The following is a 22933-nucleotide window of genomic DNA, read 5'->3' on the forward strand; positions in this document are numbered from 1 at the left end:
GCCGCCCCTGCCCCTTCCACTGTAGCCCCGTCCCCTGGGGCAGCCCCTTCCCCACCCCCAGAGCTGGGTCTGCCCCCCGAACCCGGGGGTTGTCTGTGGTTTCACCTGGGAGGCCGCATGGCAGCCTGTGCTGCCCCAGAGCCACGCAGGTGAGGGGGCGGGAGAGGACAGGGCTGGGGCGGACATGGATGCGTTGCTGACCAGCCCACAGCTGCTCAGACACCTCCCGGCCACCATGGAAGGGTGGCCGTGGCCTGCTGCACAGGTGGGGATGGGCTGGGGAGCCGGACTTGGGCCCCGCTGTCTGGGCCACACTCTCGACCAGCTGAGGCATCAGGGGGTCTGTCCCCGCACCTGTCCTCCGCCAACTCCCGCCCCGGGCCTCCCTTGAGAGAGGGACACCCCTGTAGGGCCAGAGACGGCGGGGGGCACTGGGTCTGGGCGCACAGCATGGACGACAGGTGCCCCGACCCGAATGCCACATCTGCGCCCCGTGCCAGCTGCTGGGCCTCCCTCCCACAGGCCCCGGGCGCAGGGGAGCCCGGCCGAGCCTCTGCTCCGCAGGGTCCTGGCGGCCACGGAAATGCGGGGCCACAGGGGCCGCCAACCACTACTCCGAGGTTGACATGGCAATGGCAGGGCAGCAGCCTGAGGGCGTCCCTGCTGAGTGTGGCCACGTGCCCGTGAGGCGCTGGGCACAGCCGGGGCGTGGAAGGACAATCCGGGGAAGCAGTCACAGACAAGGACGGCCACACGCGCGGCCACACACACAGGCCGCAGCCCGGGACTCACCGGCTCTCCGACCGGCCCGGCCAGGCCGGGGGCTCCCTTGGGACCAGGTCTGCCCTAAAGGACACACAAGGGACGGACCCTGAGGGCTCCCTCCCCAGACCAGCTGCGCTCTGGCCGGGGAACGAACCTCCTTGAGGGGCCTGTCGTGCGTGGGGAGAACTATCTTTGGGTCAGTCTGGGGAGGGCCAGGCAGGTGAGGAGGCTGCCACAGGCCAACACCACCGGGGGCCGTCACTCCAGTCCAGGGACCTTCGCTGTCTGGGCTTGCCCGAGTTCACCGGCTTAACCCGAGAGCAATTTTCTCATTCCCGTTTCACACCTGGGCAACCTTGGCACAGGTGAAGCCCACTCTGCCCAGGGCTGCAGGAGTCCAGCCAGGGCTCTGTCCTTGGGCCCTGCTGGAGCCTTGAGGAGGGGCCAGGGCTCCCAGGGGGCAGGGAGAGTGCTGGGGCCTCCAGGGCCAGGCTCGAGCCCCCCACCCACTCCCCCACACGGGTGCCCCGTGGGGTCCCCCCAACACCAGGCGGGAATAGGAGCAGGTCCTTCTGCAGAGGGACCCCCAGGACCGAGTTCTCTCTCACTTACGAGGTCGCCCTTGGGGCCGCGGAAACCCTCGGGGCCTCTCTCGCCTCTGTCACCCTGGAAACGAGGGGTGCGGGGAGGGAAGAGTTAACAACGTGGAGAAGGCTGGAGAGCCAGACCAAGGCCAGGCGGGGTCACAGTGGCTGGACATGGCTGGACGGATGCTACTGAGAGTCACAGAGGTCAGAGGGCAATAACGACACCCTACTTCATGTCCAGAACCAGGAGGGAGGTGAGTCTCCCGCAAAGGATGGTAAACGCGGTCCCCTGGCCAGTGCCCCCAGCCCCCCAGGTGTGTGCAGGGCTCGGCTGGGCCCGGCAGGTGGGGCACAGGGAGCGAGGCAGAGGCCGGGCCGCAGGGCTCCCCACCCCCGCCCGACACACTTACTGCCTTCCCGGGAGTTCCCGGGATCCCGGGGGGTCCTCGGAACCCGATAGGGCCCTGTGGAGGAAAGGGGGTGTCTGGGTTGCCTCGTCTGCAGCCTGGCTGGCACCCCCAGAACCCATCCCCGTCGGGAGAGGCCTGAGAGCGCCCCCCTCTAGGACCCTGCAGGCCCCTAATCCGTACCCAGTGGTCCCCAAACCTCGTCCCCTGCCCCAGTCTCCTTGGGCTAAGTTGCCTCGGCCTCGCAAATCCCGGCTGGGAACCGAGTGTGGGGGTGCGGGGACTCCGGGCCAAGCTCTGCCAGGGAGGCCTGAGGCCCACACAGCCAGCGGCAGAGCCCGGGGCGCGGCTGCTGAGGAGCCACACTCCCGGGGCGCCCCTGGGGTGGACGTGGGGACGAGCCCAGGCCCCCACCCTGCAGCTGATCAGTCTGGCTCACAGCCCCCCAGGGCCCCAGGACTTACCCGGTCTCCGGGGGGCCCGAGCGGCCCTGGCAGTCCTCGAAGCCCCCGGGGGCCCTGCAGGGAGAGAGCGGAAGATGCAGAGGATGCGGCTGTGCCCCCACGTGGGAGTCGCCAGGGGCCCCGGCTCTGGGGGGCACCTAGGGGTCCCAGGCCCGGCTCTGGGGGGACACCTGGGGGTCCCAGCCCGGCTCTGGGGGGCACCTGGGGGTCCCAGCCCGGCTCTGGGGGGGCACTGGGAGTCCCAGACCAACTCTGGGGGCACCTGGGAGTCCCAGCCCAGCTCTGGAGGGAACCTGGGAGTCCCAGCCCCGCTCTGGGGAGCACCTGAGAGTCCTAGCCCAGCTCTGGGGGGCACCTGGGGGTCCCAGCCCGGCTCTGGGGGCACCTGGGAGTCCCACTATCTTCCCTGGGGCACCAGCCTTGAGATCGGCGCCTCCGCAGGCAGGACCCCAGCGTGGGTGCTGGGCGACCATCTCCCCTCCCGCCACCCTCGCCCCTCCCTGGCCTCACCTGCAGCCCCACGGTGCCTGGGATGCCGGCGGGCCCAGGTGGGCCGGGGTCACCCTGCAGCGGAGAGGGAGAAAGCGGTGGTCAGTGGGCTCGGTCTGGCTTCACCGGTCTCTTGGCTGGGCCACGAGGCTGAGTGAGGGTCACACGCAGCTCCAGAGTGGTCACGCATGTCCCGGTGGCCTCGCCCGTGGCCGGGTCCCAAGCCCTGAGCCCCTCCCTGGCCGCAGATGCACTGTGCTCACCTTCTCGCCGTCCTTGCCGACTTCTCCCTGCTCTCCTTTGTAGCCAGTGGGGCCCTGAAAACAAGGACAGGAGTCTCGGCCCCTCCCCGAGCAGCATTGAACTGAGTCCTGCGTGGGATCCAGCCACAGACACAGCCGCACCGAGGCGGGCAGGACTGCAGGCCAGGCTCAGCGGGGGAAACCGAGGCCAGAGAGGTGTTGTGGGCTGGGACAGGGCTGGGCTGGGGACATGAGCCAGCTCTCCCCCACGGCCTCTCTCTGGCCCTACCAGCTCCCAGCGTCGGGGGGGGGGGCTGAAGCTGGGACAGGAGCCAGCCCTCCCTTCTCCCCACGGCCACCCTGCAGCCAGGGCCAGGCTGCCCGCTCACCTTGAACCCTGGCATTCCCGGGGGCCCAGGGGGGCCTGGCGGGCAGACACTTGGGCACTGTTGAAAACACAGTAGTCAGACCCCCCAGCCCGATGGAGCAGACCCCAGCACACAGGCCAGCACCAGAGGGGCCCTGAGACGGGGTTCCCCGTGTGCGAGGGACGGGGGCAGCTGGGACAGGGCCTCGCTGGGGCCTGCCCCGCCTGGTGAGGGGCTGCGCAAAGCCAGACGGCAGCCAGCCGCCCCCACGGCCAGCTCTGACGTCTCAGACCCACGGCTGCTGCAGGTCCCAACGCAGCTGCTCAGCACGGCGGCCACCAGCCTTACAAAGGGCCCCTCCCCCCCCCACACACACACGCCTGTGGGAGCACGCGGCCTGTGGGGGGGCAGTACCGGGAGCCCAGGCCACAGACTTGACGCTCCCGGCCGGAGGCTCGGGGAACCCAGGGGAGGTTCCACAGCTGCAGTGCACAGGCTGGGCTGAGGTGCAGGGCCAGCACCGTCAGCCTGTGGTGGTCTCATTCCAGAAGACCCCCAGCCCTCCCCCCGGGACACGCAGGTGGCACACTTGGGACCCAGGTGGGCGCAAGAGCAGACGGAACGGCCACCAGAGGTTGCAGCAAACTGGACAGGACTTTTTTCCTTTGAGAACATACATATGGCCTCCCCACGGACGCGCGGCCCGGAGAGAACAGACCTGGGGCTTCCGGAGTGACAAGGCTCAAAGATCAAGATAAGGAGAGTCCCGGACTCTAGCTGTGGCCCCTGCGCTGAGGACGTGCGGGCCCCGCCCAGCGTGGGCGCCACCCGCACCTGTGCTTGGAGCCCCCCATCGGTGGCTCACCCAGGGAGGAGCTGATGATTGATGTGATTGTAACTGACTTGGGTTCACATCTCATGTGGCTGGTGGCTTTGTGAGCCACGGGGGCGGGGGCAGGCCCCCCGCTGGGCTCTCTGCCAGCTGTGCCTGGACCTGCCTGCCCTGCCCCCGACCCCAGGGAGCCCCTGGGCCCTCCCTTCGTGCCCACTCAGAGCAAGCCCCTCTCCAGGGAGAATGTCACTGAAGTGGGACTCAGGCCAGGCCCCTCCCCCCCAAGGCAGGCACCCCCAGCCCCCTTCACAAATGGCTGCAAGTGCCCACCTGCAGGTCAGTAGCGCCTTCAGGGAGGACCCCTGGGTGTCCCTGGAACAGAGACAGGAAGCTGACATCCCCACCCTCCTGGCATCTGCATCCACCCCACCCCCCATGCTCTGACCACGACCTCCCCACTCACCGGGACTCGGAGACCCTTCACCCTATGCCCCAGTAGCCAGTGCTGGGTGCTGCTGGCCCATCCACGGGGTGTGGCACAATGACAGAAGCTATCTGTCCTTGGGGCAGGTTGAGCGTTGGGGCCCAGCCACAGCTGCTGCTCCCCCAGCCCCCATCTATTCCTGGGAATGGCTGGTCAGGGTTAGGGGATCTCCTCGGGTCATGGGGCTTGGGGGTCCAACCCAGTATACCAGCCCAGTACTTACAGGGGGTCCGGGAGGTCCTGGGGGGCCAGGGAGGCCTGGGGGTCCAGAGGGTCCCTGTGGAGGCGTGACTTAGACAGAGCAGCTCCCTGGGGAGGAGGGCACCCCCACGCCCCCCGCCTCCCGGGCCCTGGCCTCTTGTGGGGTCTGCGTGTTCCGAGGCCTGGACTGTCCCTTCCCTGGGGCACTGGCCAGGGCCTGTGCTGACCCCACAGGAAAAGGGGGAGCAGGGGAGAGGGAAGGGGAGCCCCTGGCAGCCGAGTCTGGGCACCTGGGGGGGCGATGGCGAGCCTGCCCCAGGGTGGGGGAAGGCTAGTGGGCACTCACCGGGGGGCCTCGGAGGCCAATCCCGCCTGGGAGGCCGCTCACTCCTGCCTCTCCCTGCAGTGGGGTAAGAGGTGAGACACGGGGTCCCCGCCCAGGCCCACGTTGCCATCTCTGAGGGGACGGGGACCTGGTGTGGGGTGGTCAGGTTGCTGCCCCCAAAGCCCCGCCCCAGCCACGGTGTGGGACACCCCCGCCCACGACGGCTCCTGAGTGGGGCAGCTCTGGGAACTCGAGTGCTTGGGGGCCACGAGGGTCGTCAGTACTCACGGAGGGTCCAGGGAGGCCCTTGCCCTGCAAGCCAAGCATGGGGGTCAGAGCCTGCTGGGCACAGGCGTGCCCCCACCCCCCAAGATGCTCAGCAGGGCCTGAGGGAGCCTCAGGGGTCGGGCGGCTGGTTCAGCAGTCCCCGCAGGGACAGGGGCTGCCCAGGAGAGGCCAGGGACGGCCCTGCTGTGGCCAGGCCCCCCAGCGCCTCAGAGCCCACGGAGCGGTGACGACCACACTCACCCCCAGCCCGGGTGGCCCCGGAGGTCCCAGACTTCCCTGTGGAAGGAAAACGCATGTCAGGGCTGGGCTGAGCCCAGGAACCCTGGTCTTGTCTGCGAGCCCTTCCCCTCCCTGGGGAGTCCCGTCCCGCAGCTCCTCCCGGGGAGAAGGGTTGGGGGCCCCCTGCACGGAGGGGAGGGGCTTCCGGTGCCCTGGCAGTCTCCTGCGCCCACAGCCCTGGCGAGGAAGAGCCTGGCAGAGAAGGCACTTGGCTGGGCAGCTGCTGCAGACACATGGACAGAGTCACACGGCGCCAGGCAGGTGCCAGCCAGCTCGAGCCCCAGACAAGTGACCCCAAGTTTCTGTCACCCCCAGGAAGCACCCCAGTAACTGAACGCACTGGGGAGCCAGCCCGCCCTCTGATGCCTGCACCACTGCGTCCGAAACGACCTGCTCCTTGGATCGAAGGGGGAGCACATCCTGGGGCTGCCCACCCCCTCGCCCAGCACCACGGGACACAGCCGGACAGCAGCCGCCTTCTCTCTGCTGTCTCCAGCTCAGAGCACTGCTGAGCGCGGCGAGTTCCCAAGGGCAGGGCTGTGTCCTGTGCACCCCCGCCCAGCCTGCCTCGGCCACACCCAGCACCCAGGGCCAGCAGCACCCGCCGCTGACGGTCACTTCTCACAAGGGGAAGGAGAGAGGGCGATGCGCTGTTCTGTACTCAGAAGCTGGGGGAGGAGTTGGCCGTCTGAAGACGGTGGTGCCAGTCGGTCATGGAGCAAGGTTCAGTGGACAGTGGTCAGCCTCAGGGGACTCGGCAGGCTGGGTGACAGTGAGCCCAGGGCCCTGGGAGCCACAGGGGCACTCCGAGGAGGAAGGGACACACAGGGCGGTTCACAGCCTCCCCCAACAGTTCCCCCCTAGGGTCTGGATGCTGAGACACCTCTGACCAGAGGAGGCATGGGGCAGCCACTGGAGTGGGGGGTGACCTTTCACCCCCCTGCCCCCTCCCCCTGCAGGGGCAGGGCCCGGCCAGCCCAGTCACAGCCACGCCCTGGCCGGGGACCTCACGTCTGAACTGAGGCCACTGGATATGGTACGGGCACTTACCCGTTCTCCAGGGGCGCCCTTGGGCCCAGGGGGTCCATCTCGCCCGGTCAGACCCTGGGGAGAGGCAGAGGGAGGGCTCAGGGGCCACACGGAAAGCACGTGCCCACCCCTAGGGCACCAAGGAGCCACAATTCCTTTACTAAGATGAGTCCAGAGAGGAAGCCCTGCCCCCTGGCACTTTCCTCTCCTGGCCCCGAGCACATCCGTGTCCCAAGGCTCCGGGGGCAGCATGAAGCCAGCAATGGGGGCGCCTGTTGGGGTCAGGCCCCGAGGGGACCAGCCCAGCAGGACCACACAGCTCCCCTCCCAGACCCGGCTCTGGCCCTGACAAAGCTGCGGGCCAGGCCTTGAGCCTGCGGCCGCCTGGGGCCTGGGCGTGGGCCAGGCCAGAGGTGGGCAGAGGAGCCTGACAATGGGTGTTTGTTTCTGGACGAGCAAGAGCTGGCGGGACGTCCCCCTACTGTGGGCTGGCTCTGTCCTCTGCCAGATGCTATCGGGGTCTGGGATGAAGGCCAAAGGACCCCTGATGGGGACTTCTGGAAACTTCTATCAGGAGTGAGTTTGCCGCTTGAACAGGCCCAGCTAGAGACCAGCAATTACTACCGACTCCTCCAGGGCCCTGTGTGGGGGAAGGGGCCGGCACACTCACGTCCACGCCGGGCAGTCCCGGCAGCCCGGCCTCTCCTGGTTTCCCCGGCTTCCCTGGGGCCCCTTTTGGTCCCTGTGTAGGAGGAAGGGGCAGAGGAGTGAGGGAGGGGTCCGGCCCCAAGCTCTGGCCCTCAGCAAGGATGCAAGCATGGTCTACCCGTGCACCAGCGGCCACGCAAGGTGGCCCCGCTGCTCTGCAGGCCCAGCCCTCCCAGGCCCAGGAAGGCTGCCCGCCACATCCCGAGGTCCTGTCTGTAGGGCGCCCACCTGCTCGCTTTGCCCTTCCCAGCTAAGTGCTGGCAGGTCCCTCTGTGGGACCCCCAGTGGGCCCAGATAGGGCTGGGACTGCCACCCCATGGAGCTGAGAGGGCTCCACGTGTCGCCCCTTCCCTGGCCTGCCCGGCCCGGCCCAGAGACACACCAAATCCCACATGCTCCCCTCCCGCCCCTCCTGGCTCGGGCCCTGCTCCAGCCCTCTGGGGCCTCTCCTCAGGCAGCCCGGGCCCAGCCTGGGGGGACAGGACAGGCAGGCATGAAAGCCCTCTCTGTTGTGTGTCCAGCCCCTTCCCCCACAGCCAGGGACACTCACCGGGGGCCCAGGCAGACCTGGAGGACCAGCTTCCCCCTGCAAAGCAGAGACGCCCACATGTGACCCTTGAAAATCAGGGGTCCCCTGAAAACCCTGCCCCAAGGCAGCAGACCCGAACCTGCCTCCAGGTCGGTCCCCGAGGCCTGGCCCCAGGAGACAAGATGGGGCCCAGCTCCTACATGCACACCTAGGGCCCCTTCTGTGGCCTGCACTGGGGAGAGGGGTGTCCTGGATGCAGGGGCTCGGCCCTTTCAGCCCACACTGCGTCTGGGAACCCCTCTGAGGGCAAGGGGACAGGACCCGGCGGAACAATGGGGAGGGTCCTAAAGCCCCAGCCTTGGGCATCTGAGAGCCCTCCCAGCTCCATCCGCCCTCCAGTAAGGCCCCCAGACCCCCAACCCGCTGACGACCTCTAAGCCTGAGATCCTTTAACTGAGCCCGAGGCCAGGTTTCAGGCCTGAGGCCACCTGGGGCCAGGAGGGACATGGCGCCCTACCCGGGGGAGGGAGGCTGGGGAGGGGCCGTGGGGGTCTTGACCCAGCACCTTACGGTCCTCGCTGCTCCCGGGGAACCACACAGGGAGGACAGGCCTTTGCGGAGGTGGCTGGTGGGGGGAGGTTTCCACCCTGCCTCCCACGCCTGGTCTGGGACCCACGGAGGACAGCACCTCTGGGCTGCATGGCCCTGCCTCCCTCAAGGCTGGCGCCCGCACCCAGCACCCCACGGGACCCCTCCTCCCCACAGAACCTCTCCTCCCCACGGGATCCCTCCTCCCCGTGGGACCTGTCCTCCCCGTGGGACCCCTCCACCCCACGGGACCCCTCCTCCCCACGGGACCCCTCCACTCCACGGGACCGGACCTCCCCAGGGGCCAGACCCTCGGACACAGGAGCATAGGCCTCAGAGAACCCAGAGACACACCTCAGTGGCCGCATTACTGGCCCAAGGACCACCGAGTGACACCCCCACCCGTTCCACCCCTGCGGGATGCTGGCTCTCGCTGCCGCCATACCAGCTCTGGGAGGCTTGGTGCTCTGTCCGCCAGGGAGGCCAGAGGTAGAGCTAGAACCCCAGGGAACCCTCCCACACCCTTGTCCCCCAACTCACATCAATGCCATCCTTGCCTGGCTTCCCAGGTGGCCCTTGGGGACCAGGGGGGCCAGGAGGTCCCGCTTTCTGAAATGTAGAAAAGTGTTAAGTAGCGCCCTCCGCCGCCTCCGGGCAGTCCCCCAGGTTGGCACCGGATCTGCCCGCGCAAGCTCCCCTCTTCCCAGGTCCGGAGCAGCTCTGGGGCCTTTCACAGGGGTCCCCCAGATCCCGCCTGCCTAGGGGATCCGCGAGCCGCGGGAGTTTATCCGCCGGCTGGAGGGGTTGCGCCCGCCCGCGCGGAGCCGCGGGAACAAAGGACACATTGTCCGTCTGGCCAAGTGGCCGCGGCCAGACCCGGCCAGACCCTGCCCGGCGAGGACGCGGCGGCCGTCCGGGCTCATCCGCGAGGCGTCCGGCGTCCCCCGAGCTCAAGCGCAGGTCAGCGGCTCCGCGCCCCGTCGGCGACGCTCGCTGTGGGGCCACCGGGCTGCGCGCGGCGTGCGGCTGGGCGGCCGCGGGCGGGCGCGGGCCTGGCCGTCCCGGCTGCGCGGTCCCCGGCTGCGCGGTCCCGGCCCGCCGCGCTCACCTGCGCCCCGGAGGCGGCCAGCAGCTGTCCGAGCAGGAGCAGGGCGAGCGCGGGCGCGCGGGCCATGGCTGCGCGGCGTCTGGCCGGCCGCGGGTCGCGCCGGCGGGGCGGCGGGCCGGATGGGAGGGAGGGGGGCGGGCAGGTGGGGCGGGGGCGGCGCCCGCGCACAAGCCCCCCATTCAGGCCCACCTGGGCGGGCGGGGCTGCGGCGCCCAGCGGCCAGGGGAAAAAACGCAGCCGGGCGTTTTTGGCTAGCCTCTGAGTTAAAATTATCCCGGGCCTGGCGAGTCACACACACACCTTTGAGCAAAGGAGAAAGGCCTCTTTTCTCCGTGCTCCTCGGCTCCTCAGGGTGGGAGGGTGGCTCGCTCAGAGGGGCAGAAGGGGCAGGAAGCCAGGCCCCTCCCCAGGGAGGGCGAGGCGAAGCCCCTGTACTGGGGCCCGACAGTGCCTGCTTGCTGTAAGTGGGGGGGACACGCCCAGGCCCCGCCCACAACCTGGGCTACCCCAAGTGGCCAGGCCAGGCCAGGCCAGCGGAGACCGGCCAAGGCCAGACTCTCACCCAGACCCCATCCACCAAGACGGAGCAAAATGCAGACCTCGGAGGAGGGAAGCATCAGCACGTCCTGGGCCAGAGATGTGTCCGGAGCAGGAGCTCAGGCTGCCCGTGGCCTTTCCACCTCTCTCAAGCCCAGGGCTCACCAGACCCGCGCAAGTGGGCAGGGCGGTCACCGGCCTGGGGGCTCAGTGAGCGTGCAGATTCCCTGGGAAACGTGGCAGGGTTTAGAGGATGCTGTTAGGAGCTTTATTTCTGCTGCTGGGAACTCGTGGCCTTTGAGACAATGGAAATTACCAGGTGGGGGTGCCTGGAAGGAGACCCCTCTTCACCACCTGGAAGGGACCTCGCTCCCTCAGGCCCTCCAGGGGGGCCCATCCCAGGGTGTCTTCAGAGAGGAGGTGGGTGAGGGCTCCCAGCAGCAGCACCCCTGCTCCAAGCCCAGGGCCTGGGGAAAGATGAGGATGTGGCTGGCCCCTCCCCAGCCCCTGGCCTCAGCCCCACTCTGCCCCCACACCCAGCAAGGGCTCCTGCCCCAGTGGACACAGCACAGCTGGTCTTCACTCGGGTCGGGGAACGGGCTGCTGCCTAGGCCCCCGCTTGGCCTTCCTTCCCCTCCCCCCAGCCTTCAGCCCCTCACAAACCTATCCCCAACTCCAGGCAGACCCTAGGCCGACCCCTTGGGTTGGGGTGACCTCACACCCACCTGCCAGACCAGCCTCCCTGGGGCCCTGTAAGCTGGGTAGAAACAAAGCACTGCCCACTGGTTTGGGGACCTCACTGTCCTGGAAGCTCAGGGGCCAGGTGCACCCCTTGGTGCCCACCGCCAGGCACAGAGCCCGCCCCCCAGGGCTGCTCCGGCAGGTTCTGTCTCACTTCAGCACCAAGATGCTCCGCCTGACTTGGTCACATGACAGTGGGCGGGAGGACGCTGGAGAAGTGACAGGTCTGAGGCCCGACATCCTCCCCAGTGCCTCAGTCTCCCCTCCACGGCAGAACCCCTATCTTGGGCCACACCAAAGGGGAGTCACTAGGGGTCCCACAGCTTCTGGTGGGGCTGGGGGAGGTGGCCAGCTGCGAAGGTGCCCCCCCAGCTCCAGGAGAAATCGAGGCAGGTGCCTCCCTGTGAAGCTACTGGTTTGAGCTCCACCCACCCAAAGCGGGAACTAACCACGGACGCCCCCAGAACATGGTGCCTGGAGCCCCAGCTCTAACTCTCAGCTTGCTTTGTGGCCCCTGGGAGAGCCCACAGGTCTGTGTCCCACCTCTGCCAGGACGTCTGTCTGAAGGCAAGTGTGTGCCCCCCCAGGAGGAGCCATGAGTTGGGGGACCTTCCTCAGAGGCCCCACAAAAGCCCCCCACCCCAGAGATAGAGACGCTGTGAATTAGGAGGGAGGGTTTTGGCCTAGGGGGACAAAGCCAGGCTGTGGGGGGGCGTGGAGCCAGGCCAGAGGCAGGCCAGGTGGGAAGGCTGTGCAGAGATGCGGAGGAGGTGGAGCCTGCCCAAGTCACGCCGCTCAGTTAGCGTCGGAACCCGCGTCCCCACACCCACCTCGGACAGGGGCAGAGGCGGCCAGGGGACCAGCCGTCCAGCCGTCGGGGGCTCTGGGAGGCCTTGCGCTGGGGACAGGTGTGCTGGGCAGGGCACCTGTGCCCAAGGGACCGGGCAGCCAGGCCGGGTGTGTCTGGGGGGCGGGGCCGTTGCTCTGCCCCCAGGCCTGGCAGCTGTGACTGGGGAAGAAACCAGCCCCACCTGCCCCCAACAGGTCCACGCCAGAGAGACTCAAAGTCAAGTGAGTTTATTCAGAAAAGGCCTCGCTTGGCACCAGACTAAGAAAATGGGACCCCACCACCCCCAGACCCTGAACGTCAACCTGCAGAGACGGGGCAGGGGACAGCGGGGCGGGGTGCAGCGAGACGCCGAGGCTCCTGGGCCTTCCCTGAGGCAGGGCCTCCCTCCTGCCACGGCCGCCACCGTGGCCACCAGGGGAGGCCAGCACTGCTGGGCACCAAGGATGGCGGAGCCGGGCGCCCAGGCCCCGACTCCTGCAGCAGGGCCTGGACCCGGTCGGCACCTGTTCCTTAAGGCTCTGTGGGTGTGGCGGGAGGCCCCTCCCCCTCCACCGCCTCCCCCAGCTCTGCACACTCTTGGGCGGCAGGGCCTGGGCCCTGTGACGGGCTCCCGGGGGCACCCTGCTTGGGCTCGGTTGGGCCTTCCACATCCTCCTTGACCCCATTCTCGACCTCTTGGGCCCCAAGGCTCCCTGACGGGGCCGGGGTCTGGGCCTCCCCGCTGGCCACCTCGGCACCATCCCCAGCACCCTCGTCTACCTTCCTCCGCTTCCTCACCTCCTGGGCCACCCCAGCCCCCGGGGGCTGGGGGCAGGGCTGCTCGGCCTCCCCCAGGTCCTGGCTGCCCCCTTCCTGGGCCCCCGAGTTGAGGCTGCCCTGGCTGAGGGCACATCCCTCCAGGTTCAGAGCAATCTTCTCCACCTCTGAGGTGCCCTGGGGGCCCGGCTCCTCTGGGGCCTGCTCACGCCTGCTCACCTCCAACTTCCTCTTCTTGCCCTCTTTGGGGCTTGGGGGCTCCGACTCATCCTCCCTGCTGTCCCCGGCCTCGTTTCCCTGGCTCCTCTCCGAGGTTCCCAAGTCCTGGGGCTTCCCGCCTGGCGGGTGGGAACTCTCCGGCCTGCTGTCCCCACCCCCCTCCCTCCCTGGCCCGCAGGTCCGCCCCTGGGTGCCGGTCTTGAGGAGGGGGTCCTGGGGGCTCTCCCGCCCCTCCGCCTGCCTGGGACCCGCCAGTGGCCGAGGTGGAGAGCCGGGCCGGAACTTCCGCAGCTTGTCGTGAGGGCCCCAGACGAACTTGCAGCGGGGCCGGAAGTGCTCCCAGGCGAAGTGCACCAGCTCGCGGCGCTGGCGCCGGCAGCGCACGGTGAACATGAAGTAGTCCAGGGCGCTCTGCCGCACGCCCGGCAGCTCCCGCTGCACCAGCGTCTCCTCCAGGAAGAAGCGGACCAGCGGCGCCTGGTAGTGCTCGAGGCCCAGCTCGCCCAGGGATTTGAGGATTCGCGTGATGCGCAGGTTGTTGTGGCCGTGCCTGCGAGGGGTCAGGCCAGCAGAAGCTGTGGCCGGGACCTGCCAGCCCGAGGGCCTGGGGGGCCGCACTCTCCTCCCACCCGGCTCCACTCCACCCTCCAGGACAGAGGTCCTCAAACTTTTTTTTTTTTTTGAGACAGAGTCTCGCTTTCTTGCCTAGGCTAGAGTGAATGCCGTGGCGTCAGCCTAGCTCACAGCAACCTCAAACTCCTGGGCTCAAGCAATCCTCCTGCCTCAGCCTCCCGAGTAGCTGGGACTACAGGCATGCACCACCATGCCCGGCTAATTTTTCTATATATATTAGTTGGCCAATTAATTTCTTTCTATTTATAGTAGAGACAGGGTCTTGCTCTTGGTCAGGCTGGTTCGAACTCCTGACCTTGGGCAATCCTCCCGCCTCGGCCTCCCAGAGTGCTGGGATTACAGGTGTGAGCCACCACGCCCGGCCTCCTCAAACTTTTTAAACAGGGGGCCAGTTCACTGTCCCTCAGACCGTTGGAGAGTGCACACTGTGGGCCTGGGATGAGTCGGCTGCTAAGCAGGACAGGCAGCGGCAGCAAAAACACCCAGAGGGCCGGATAAATGTGCTAGGCAGCCCGCATGTGGCCTGTAGTTTGAGGACGCCTGCTTCAGGAGGTCCTGTGCCCAACCCCCTCCCTGGGCCCAGGGGAGGACACACCCCAGCGCCTGAGGAGATGGCCGTGGGTCCCAGGCATGTGGGTGGGGGTCTGGTGCATCACCCAGAAGGGTAGCTGGCCCCCCAGGCCCCTGCAGGGAGGAGCTGGCAGGAGGAGGGCCAGAGGGGACCAGCACAGGGGCCTCGGACCCCCCCCACCCCCCGCAAGGGGGCCACGCTGGCCGCACAGCCTGGCATGCGCTTGCTCCTCTGTGGGGCTGACCCCTCCCACTCAGGGCACAGTTTTCTTTAGATTCCAACAACTCCCTCCCAGGTAAGGTCCACGCTACCCTGCGGTGAGGAGGGTGCCCAGAGCCTGTCACGGTGAGGAGGGTGTCCAGAGCCTGTCACGCGCCCAGCAGGACCGGCCCCGCCCCGCCCGGCCCCGCCCCACGCGCTGCCTCTCACCAGTTCAGGTTCTGGAAGCGCTTTTGGTAGTTCTGTGCCCGGCACACGGCGCCCGTGTCTCGGTCCTGGAGCCGGATGCCGTAGAAGCCCAGCATGAGCTCGTAGGCCTGGACAAGCCGCTCCCTGATCTCCGGGGAGCTTTTGAAAGCCTGGAAAACAGCACCTCAGAGAGCTCCAGTGGCCGCCCCTGGGGCAGCTGTCCCGAGCGTGGCAGGGTGGCCACGTAGGTGTGGGGCCGCCGACACCCCCTCGGGGCCTGGACCACCCAGAGGCCTGGACTCGGACTCCCAGGAGAAACGAGAGACGCATTCACACGTCCCCGCTTTCCTCTGAGCTGCCACGAGGTCTCGCGGGGCCCGAGGCCGCTGCCCTGCCCCAAAGGGAAGCGCCTCCCCGGCCGGCCTGCTCCACCCACTGTCGGCTGCTCCAGCCCTCTAAGCCCCTCTCGTCCCTCGGGGCGGCTTCCAAACGTGGGCCTCCCACTCTGGCCCCAACCAGGGTGACAGAGGCAAGTCTGGCCTCTCTGAGTCTCTCAGGGGCTCTGCCCAGCCCCCGGCTGGGGGCACCATCTTCAGAAAGTGCCACCTCCTAGGTCCTCAAGAGGCCACGGCCACTCGGAGGGAGATGGTCAGACAGGAGGCTCTTCCGGCCCTGCTCCCTGCCAAGTGGCCCCCAGGGGGCAGCAAACTCCTGTTGTCAGCTGCGACCCCTGTCCCAGGCAGGGTGGCTTCCCCAGGCCTCCTTCTCTGCCCCCTAAGATGCCACCAAGGACTGGAGCTCACCTCCACCTCCTTGAGTGTGAGGGGCTTGGCGTGCCAGTTCACTCCCGGTTCCCGCAGAGGAAACAGCCTGTGGGTTAGAGACAGCACAGGCCCTGCGTGACCAAGGCCAGCCCCCAGCTCCTGGGCGGCCTGCACGGCTCACCACCCTCTCTGGGCTCCACGTGAACTCCAGGATGGGCTGGCTGCGTCCCTCTGAAGTCAACAAAGCAAGGGGTGTGTGCGGGCCCAGGACGGGACCCGGCCCGCAGGCTCCGTGGGGGCAGGGAGGACAGGGACCCGGCCCACAGGGTCCGTGGGACAGGGAGGACGGGGACCCGGCCTGCAGGCTCTGTGGGGGCAGGGAGGAAAGTGACGTCATGGCCAGGCTGACTTGCAGCCTCGGCTCTGGGCAGGGCCACGCTTTCGTTCATTCTTCCTTCTCTCACGCCGCCAATGCTGCAGAATTACTGCCCGAGATGCACCACATGGGGGGGGGAGGGGTGCCTGAGCACCGCCCAGGGGGCCGTCTTCAAAGCGAGGCACACTGACTCCCATGGCAGGGCCACAGCCTCCGAGTGAGCTGTGCCGGCGAGTCTCACCCCAGCACTGTGCTGGACCCTGCGCGGCCACGGTCCAGCCGGCAGCCCCTGCGCAGGGCCCGGCCCGCCTCTCCCACCATCCGGGAGCACGTGAGCGGCCGCCCTCTCCCGGGTCCTCAGCTCCCAGCTGAGGAGGCTGTTTCAAATTGAAGAGCCACAGCGGGGCGGGCCGAGGCTCCCCTCCTCGGCCACCACGGTGCCCAGTGAGGCCCAGCCGTGGGGGTCGGCGGTCAGTGGCCTCCGGAAGGGGCGGGGGCTCGGCACACACCAGGAAGCAGCCTGGACGAGGTCTCCTGCCCGGGAGGACCCTTTCTCCGGCCCCTGCCCTGCGCTGCCCGACTCACCACTGGATGTAGGAGTGGTTGTCCTCGAGGAGGTCGTAGTTGTCCCTCCAGTTCTGAAGAATGTCCTCAATAAAACAACCTGGGAGCCCATGGGGACAAGTCAGCTGCAGAGGCCACCCTGACGGCGCCCAGGGGGACAGAGCACACTTCCCAAAGCTCCCCAGCAGGGTTCTGGGGGTGGCAGAGCTGCCCATGCCTCATCTGACATGTGACCCCCCAACTTCGAGCACCTGGGCCCCTTGGTCCTGCTCAGCCTGTGAACGGGCCCTCAGTGCTGACGGACGCAAACCAGGGGCACCAGTGGTCCCAGCCCCCGCCTGTCCATGCAGAAGGGGGGCCTCGCCACCTCCCCTAGAACAAGGCCCACTGGTCTCGGAACTCTGTCCTCAAACAAAGCCGCCAGCCAACCCCAAGCCGAGGCAGGTCCAGGGCAGTAGTGCCCGTTTCTGCAGAGGGCCAGGCGGTGCCCGTGGGCTGTGTGGCCAGGCGGGCTGTCCCCCGCCAGAGCGTGAAGGCAGCCACAGGCAAACTCGTGTCATGGTGTCGGCAGGTACCACGGAACTTTACATGCTGACACTGAAATTTTAATTCATATAATTTTCACATCATAAAATATTATTCTACTTTACTTTTTAAAAATCATTTAAAAATATAAAAACCACCCTTAAGTCATTAGTTTACACGTTGCTTTTGTGAGACAGTGGCAGACTCGAGCAGTTTTGACAGAGACCTTGTGGCTTGAAAAGCCTCAGGTATTTACTCTCTCGTCCTTTATAGTGTGCGGAACCCCCATCCAAACTTCCCTGCTAAGCCCCAGGGCAGGGCCTGGGAGTCCCTTTGGCTGCCTCCAGGGGGCACTGTCGGGCTACCTGAGAGCCATGGCCCCGGTGTGGGGTGTACCCCAAACCTGGCCCCCGGGGACTGCTGGCTGCTTGGGGTACACACCGTTTGGCAGGAAGCGGATCTCATTTTTGTAGAAACTCAGGTTTGGCATGTCACCGTTGCAGTCTGGTTCTACCAAATCCTGAAGACCAGAGAAAGGGCAGTCAGGGACTCACAGAAACAGGCTGCCCCGGGGGGCGCTCAGACCAGCACGTTCTGGGGAGGGGCGTCTCAAACCCCCAGGCCTCCGCACTCTGCAGCCGCCTCTGACCGCGGGCCACCGCCAGTGGTGACCAGGACTGGGAGGTCCCCCTTCCTTGGTACCCCAAAATGAGCACAGGGGTTGAGATCTGGGGTGCAGAGGACAAGGGCCGAGGACAGCCACCACCCCAAGGAGGTCGCTGGGATCAGCTGGCCTTATGGGACGGCTGCTAGCACCTGCCGGGGAGCCCTCCTGTGGGGTCACGGACCACATGCCTGCCTTACGTGGCTGCTGTTCGTTCCCACAGGCTGAGGCTAGGCGCAGAGGCTCCCAGAGCGAGGGCGACACGGCCTCGTGGCTGGGGGAATCTGAACCCACACCTGGCCTGTGCTCTCGAGGGGCTCACCCCAAAGCCCCGATAGGCCCAGGCAGGTTTCTGGTAGGACGTGGGGTGTTCTGTCTGGGAAGAGGCGCTGTGGGGGGGCTGGGGGTTTCCAGGTAGGCTGCCGAGGGGCTGGGGGGCTGCGCAGGGCAGGTACATACCGGGTAGCGGTGCCGGTACCTGCGCATGTCCTGCGCGGCGCGCCAGTTCCGGGACCCTGTCATCCTGGACTGGGAAGAGAAGACACGGGATGAGGACCCCATGGGAAGCCCCCACAGTGAGCACCCCTGGCCGGCATCTTTAAGAGGGTGGGGGTTCTCTGCAGTTCCTCCTCCAGTTCCCCTACCCTGGCCCTTTTGTGGGGGTTGCCAGTCGGCAGACTCGACCCTGGTGAGGCACCCAGACACCCTTGCGGACCCAGAAGGGTCAGGGCAGCCGGGGCGAGGCCTGCCCCAGTCTGGGGAGTCCCAGCTCATGCTTCAGGGCGGCCGCAGGCCCAGGCCACTGCGAGGGCTCCCACGGGGTGTGGCCCTGACTCCCTCCCCCTGGCTTGCTGGCCACCCCAGCTCTGGCCTCAGCCCGGAATGTCCCCCCAGGCACCCCCACGCTCCATGGCACCGCCCCTCACACTGTGAGCAGACTTGTCCCCAGGCTGCCAGCGCCCAAGGGCAGTGGCCTCCCCGCCTCCAGCAGGGTCTGGCCAATGGATGGAGGAAGAGGCCCAGGGAGTGGCCTTTCCCTGCCCCGCCCACACCCCTCACTGGCCAGGGGCCACGGGGAGGCCAGACCCCAGCAAGGCCAGACCCCAAGGCGCCTGGCCTCCAGTCCCGTGCGAGTGGCTCCTCAGCAAGATGTCAGGGGCTCCTCGCTGCCCCCAACTCTGTCACCCCATCCGTGGACGCCAGCCACGAAGGGGCCAGGGAAGGCCCAGAGGCGCTCGGCAAGGAGGCTGCTGGGCAAACCCAGCCCGGTGCCCACCTTATTGTGGGGGTGGGGGACACAGCAGCAGTGGATCTGGCTGAAGGGGGGACCTGGGTGTGGCATAAGGGGACAGCTCGTCCATGGAGGTGGCCGGGTCGCAGGATCCAGGAGCTCCAAGGGAGGTCAGGAGGCCAGGCCGGCCACAGCGTGCCTGGCTCTGCCCTGAGCTCCTCTGGGGTGTGGAGCTGCCTCTCTGCCCTGTTTCTAAGCCGGGGCCAGAGGGTGAGGTTCTCCAGCTGGGGGCCAGTGGCGGAAACCAAAACCGAGCAGGAGCTGGCCCCGCCTTCCACCCTTCTACTTCCCCTTCTCCCTGGGGCCAGCGGGGACAGCCCTGGGTCAGTCCGAGAGGAGGCGTCCTGAATGGATGTGCACGCACCTCGGAGCAGGCTCAGCCCCACGTCCTGTGGCCCAGGACAAAGTGAAACGGCCTTGCCAGGGTCCAGCGTGGGGTTCACAGGGGACATGAGGGTGGGGTGGGGGCAGAAGCTGTGGGGGGAGGCAGAAGTGGAGAGGTCAGAGGTCACAGGCACCTCACAGGATGGTTAAGGGGATGGAGCAATGCTCCAGGAGTGGCTCCAGCAACTCCAGCACCTGCCAGAGCCCACCCTGGCCCCAGTCACCCTGGGGGCAGAGCCAGACCCCTGCCCACCTCCAGGCTCGTGACCCTAGCCTCCCAGGCCTGCCTCCATGCACATCAGCGCAGGAAGCACTGCTGCGCTGCAGGTGCTGGGGACAGGCTGGCCCTCCCCTCCCGGGATCCACGACTTGTGCACCCGGCTGCAGCCCTGGCAGCCGGCAGCACAATCGGGCAACGGCAGTAACCTCTGGCAACAAAGTAACCCCTGGCAGCGACAAGTGCCTGCTGGCAACAAAAGTAACCGGTACTGACTGCAGGTGGGCCATGGGGGACTCACCCAAAGGAAGCCCCGGACCACCAGCCAGGATGACGGGTGGGCGCTGCACCCCGTGGGGGTAGGGCCAACCTCATGGGGGGGGCCTGGGGAGGGGGGATCAGGAGTGGGGGCGGGGGGATCGGGAGTGGGGGCGCGGGGGATTGGGAGTGGGGGCCCGGGGGATCCAGAGTGAGTGCGGGGGGGATCGGGAGTGGAGGCGCGGGGGATCGGGAGTGGGCGTGGGGGGATCCGGAGTGGGGGCGCGCGGGAGGATCCGGAGTGGGCGCGCGGGGGGATCGGGAGTGGGGGTGCGTGGGGGGATCCGGAGTGGGGGCGCGGGGGGATCGGGAGTGGGGGCGCGCGGGGGAATCCGGAGTGGGGCGCGGGGGGATCGGGAGTGGGGGCGCGGGGGGGATCCGGAGTGGGAGTGCGTGGGGGGATCCGGAGTGGGGGCGCGGGGAGATCGGGAGTGGGGGCGCGGGGGGGATCCGGAGTGGGAGTGCGTGGGGGGATCCGGAGTGGGGGCGCGGGGGGATCGGGAGTGGGGGCGCGGGGGCGCTGCAGGGACCGCCACGGCGCTGGCCAAGCAGCGGTGTCGGCAGCGGGAGCGCTGGGGTCCACCTAGACCGCAGTCACCGCGGCTGGAGATGGGCGGACGAGGGGAGGTCGGAGTGTGCCGCGCCACCGCGGAGGAACGTCACCCACGCGCGGACACGTGGGACGGGGCTCGGGTCCCGGGACGCGGCTCTGACGTCAGCCCCGCACGGACCGTCCCGGGACGCGGCTCTGACGTCCGCGAGCACGCGCGGCCCGCCGGCCCGCATTCCCCGCACCCTGGGACGAGGGCTCAGGGGCGGCCCGGGGCTGCAGGCCGCCGGCGAGAGCGCTCCCCCACCCGGCCCCGGCCCGGCCCGCACCTGGAGCACGCCGGGCCGCGCCTGCCCCGCGCCCTCGTCCTCGTCCCCCGCGTCCGCGGCCCCCGCGCTGGCGGCCTCGCCGTCCGCGTCCGCGTCGCCGTCCTCCTCCCAGGTGGAGTCGCAGTCGGGGTCGTCCATGCTCCGCGGCGCCGCGCTCCCGGCGGAAGCGAAAGCGAAAGCGGAAGAGGCGCGGGGCGGGGCGGGAGTGGCTCCAGGCCCCGCCCGCCCCGCCCGCCGGGGGCCCCTCGGGTCCGCACCGCGATGCCCGCCCGAGGGTGCCCGCGGGAGGGTGTCCGCCGGGCCCCCCAGAACGCCCGCCCTCCAGGGTCCCCCAGGCTTCGTCCGCGGGAGGGTGCCCCTAGGAGACCCCTCCGGAAGCTGCTCCCAGACGGCGCCCCCAGAGTGTCTCTGCAGATGACTCCCAGGGTTCCTCTGAAGGGTGTCTCCCAGGGGGGTGCTGCCCCTCGAGAACCCCCCTTCCAGGAATATTTCTTCCCCTCAGGGACGTCTCCCCTAGAGAAGAGCCTCCCCATCAGCAGGTGTCCCCGCCCGGGTGCCCTCAGCGAGCAGGCAGGCGGTCCCATCTTCCCCGGCTGCAGGCTGGGGCTCCCTCTGCGCACAAGGCACTTGGCCTTCTCCAAGCCAGGGGCATGCCAACTTTGGGTGTTCCACCAGTCAAAAGGTGACAAGTTCTGCACTCAAGGGAGAGGACCAGCCCAAGGCTTGAAAACCAGGAGCAGAAATTACTGGGGTCACATTAGGGACTTGCCAGCACTGCCCGACGCTGCTTAAGCGCCTCCTTGGGGGCCTCTCTGGGGGCTGGCCTGGCCGCCTCCTGCACGCACCCTGGCAGGCCCCGGGCCCCGGCACACCCCAGCAGGCTCATGGCTTCCCAGCAGTCTAGCTTCTCTCCGTCCTGCGCTAGCAGTGGCCGTGGGGTCCCCTCATTCCCTGCTCTTCTTTCAGATGCAGGTCGGTTGCCGGTCTGACATCACACGTGGGGCTGCATTCCACAAAGCCCCGGAATAACAGGTACCACACCGAGGCCGGGGGAGGGCAGGCACAGTGTTCCACGTGGCTCCAGGCCACCCGCCTGCACGCATGTGAGTTTGGCCTGGCAGGGCACAAACAGGGCCCCTGCGGGCGAGGAGCCTGGGGGACGCCCTGGCGTCTGAGACCTGTGTCCACTGCCGCTGCTGGTGGGGGGCGTGTGGGCAGCACGGGATGCCGGGGTGGGGGTGCTCATCTGCTGCTGGGCTTGCCCTGGGCCTCCTGTCTCTCCTAGAAATGCAGCAAAATGTTAACATAATTGAAATGAGGCAGATTCAATAACTAGGCTTTTCCAGCACATTCTGAGGCCACTGAAGATGCTTTCCCGGATGAGGGTTTAGAACAGTGAGTGGTGGAGAGCAGGCCCCTCCTGGCTGCCCCATGCCACCAGAGGTGGCCTTACTCGCTCCATTCCACCTGCTAGTTCTGCGTTCTTCAAGGGCCAGGCTTCCCTTGGCCACGACTCCAGGGCGGGCTGGCACCAAGCACTGGGTGGGGCTGACCTCTCAGGAGAGAGCACAGAGGTGGGAGGGACACTCAGCCAAGGAGAGGGGAGTGTCCCCCAACCACAGCCCTGAGTCGGTTCCTAGCTCGTGACAAAGCTCATCTCCTTTGCTTCTCCTGCAGACGGGCGCAGAGCTTGCTACCGGGCCGGGTAGCAGGCTGGGCGCGGTGCCCACGGTGCCGGACAGCAGCGGCTCTCCTGAGGCTTCCCCGCAGAGCGGAGACTCGCCAGCAGCAGGTTGGCCCTGGGCTTTGTGCCTTTGGGGTCACCCAGGTTCCCCTCCGTGTGGCGGGGTGCTGCTGACGAGGCCGTGGACCTGTCTGGGCTCTACGGAAAGAGGACCTGGAGGGGCAGGCAGCTGGTCCACCCTCGGAGCGCGCAGCGGGCGGCGCAAGACACTCTTCCTGTGCCGGGGAAGCCGGCTGCCAGTGGTCAAGGCCACCCCACTGTCCTGCCCTGGAAGTGACAGGGGTCTGGTGCGGGCCAGCCTGGGACCCTGCACGGGGCACTCTCATCACACCGACATCCTGGCTTTGCCGCCTCTGCCAAACGCGTTCCCAGACGGTGGGGAGGCTCCTCGGGCAGAGAGGAATCCGGTGCCACATGGAGTGTCAGGACGAGGGTGCAGGGCGCGAGGGCCGGCCGAGCCAGGTGCATCCTGTCGTCACTCGGAACAGCCAGGTTTCACTCAGCTAAGAACAAGCCAGCCCGCAGCTCATCACGCAGGACACGGCAGGCAGGAAGGAGCCCGCTTAGCGCCAGGGGCCGCCGAGGGCCCACCCTGCACCGCTCCCCTAGCAGGGTTTGTGCTTGACTTCCTCGTCACATCCAGCAAGACAACCACTCCAAGTCTGTCACTGTTTTGTTTACACATCGTATCAGGGAATGTTAATAAATCTAAGCATATACTACGCTTTAGTAATAAATCTTGGGAAAATAAAACTTCCTATTGGAGGAAAACTTATTTTGGTATCAAAACCACACAACT

The 22933-nt window shown here is 67.6% G+C and overlaps 2 protein-coding genes and 3 long non-coding RNA genes across 7 annotated transcripts in view; 1 reads left to right on the forward strand and 4 right to left on the reverse strand.

Annotated features, from left to right (window-relative positions):
- Positions 1–2902, reverse strand: part of COL9A3 (collagen type IX alpha 3 chain) — a 12730-nt gene extending 9828 nt beyond the window's left edge. The window contains exons 1-9 of the mRNA XM_075993343.1: positions 2880–2902; positions 2734–2787; positions 2224–2277; positions 1943–2138; positions 1763–1816; positions 1378–1431; positions 678–846; positions 448–568; positions 56–404 (exon numbers count right to left, since the gene is read on the reverse strand). Of these exons, the coding sequence (XP_075849458.1) occupies positions 56–404; positions 448–568; positions 678–846; positions 1378–1431; positions 1763–1816; positions 1943–2138; positions 2224–2277; positions 2734–2787; positions 2880–2902 (1074 nt within the window). The remainder of the gene's footprint in view (positions 1–55; positions 405–447; positions 569–677; positions 847–1377; positions 1432–1762; positions 1817–1942; positions 2139–2223; positions 2278–2733; positions 2788–2879) is intronic.
- Positions 2903–2974: 72 nt separating this feature from the next.
- On the reverse strand, positions 2975–4526 carry LOC142861142 (uncharacterized). The gene is made up of 3 exons (XR_012912520.1): positions 4485–4526; positions 3344–3400; positions 2975–3029 (listed from the first exon to the last, which is right to left on the reverse strand). It is a non-coding gene; the product is annotated as an uncharacterized LOC142861142 (long non-coding RNA).
- A 2249-nt stretch (positions 4527–6775) lies between these two features.
- On the reverse strand, positions 6776–8054 carry LOC142861143 (uncharacterized). Its single transcript, XR_012912521.1, has 3 exons — positions 8019–8054; positions 7431–7502; positions 6776–6835 (listed from the first exon to the last, which is right to left on the reverse strand). It is a non-coding gene; the product is annotated as an uncharacterized LOC142861143 (long non-coding RNA).
- Positions 8055–12032: 3978 nt separating this feature from the next.
- Positions 12033–20574, reverse strand: OGFR (opioid growth factor receptor). 3 transcript variants are annotated; one of them, XM_076010815.1, is made up of 8 exons: positions 20391–20574; positions 18957–19066; positions 17761–17824; positions 17079–17157; positions 16134–16212; positions 15212–15278; positions 14430–14578; positions 12033–13346 (listed from the first exon to the last, which is right to left on the reverse strand). In XM_076010815.1, exons 1-8 carry the CDS (start codon positions 20526–20528, stop codon positions 12332–12334), a joined length of 1701 nt encoding a protein of 566 aa, XP_075866930.1. In that variant the 5' UTR covers positions 20529–20574; the 3' UTR covers positions 12033–12331. The 3 variants fall into 3 exon arrangements, with proteins under 3 accessions (XP_075866930.1, XP_012628375.1, XP_012628376.1); XM_012772921.2 differs by lacking the exon at positions 18957–19066 and having other exon boundaries at positions 17761–17829; XM_012772922.2 differs by lacking the exon at positions 20391–20574 and having other exon boundaries at positions 17761–17829; positions 18957–19065.
- A 55-nt stretch (positions 20575–20629) lies between these two features.
- LOC109729668 (uncharacterized) lies at positions 20630–22887 on the forward strand. The gene is made up of 2 exons (XR_002221838.2): positions 20630–21422; positions 22068–22887. It is a non-coding gene; the product is annotated as an uncharacterized LOC109729668 (long non-coding RNA).
- Positions 22888–22933: the final 46 nt, after the last annotated feature.

Source organism: Microcebus murinus, chromosome 16 (genome assembly GCF_040939455.1).
Source record: "Microcebus murinus isolate Inina chromosome 16, M.murinus_Inina_mat1.0, whole genome shotgun sequence".
In the NCBI taxonomy this organism is placed as follows: Eukaryota; Metazoa; Chordata; class Mammalia; order Primates; family Cheirogaleidae; genus Microcebus; species Microcebus murinus.

What these genes read in the sequence shown, in the direction of transcription:
- OGFR (XM_076010815.1), bottom strand. Translation starts at nt 20,528, where the DNA reads ATGGACGACCCCGACTGCGACTCCACCTGGGAGGAGGACGGCGACGCG. An exon ending in CGCGGCCCGGCGTGCTCCAG is followed by an intron (nt 19,067 to 20,390) that starts GTGCGGGCCGGG and finishes CTCCCCCCACAG; the next exon opens with CTTCTGCCCCCACCCCACCC. An exon ending in AACCACTCCTACATCCAGTG is followed by an intron (nt 15,279 to 16,133) that starts GTGAGTCGGGCA and finishes TCTAACCCACAG; the next exon opens with GCTGTTTCCTCTGCGGGAAC.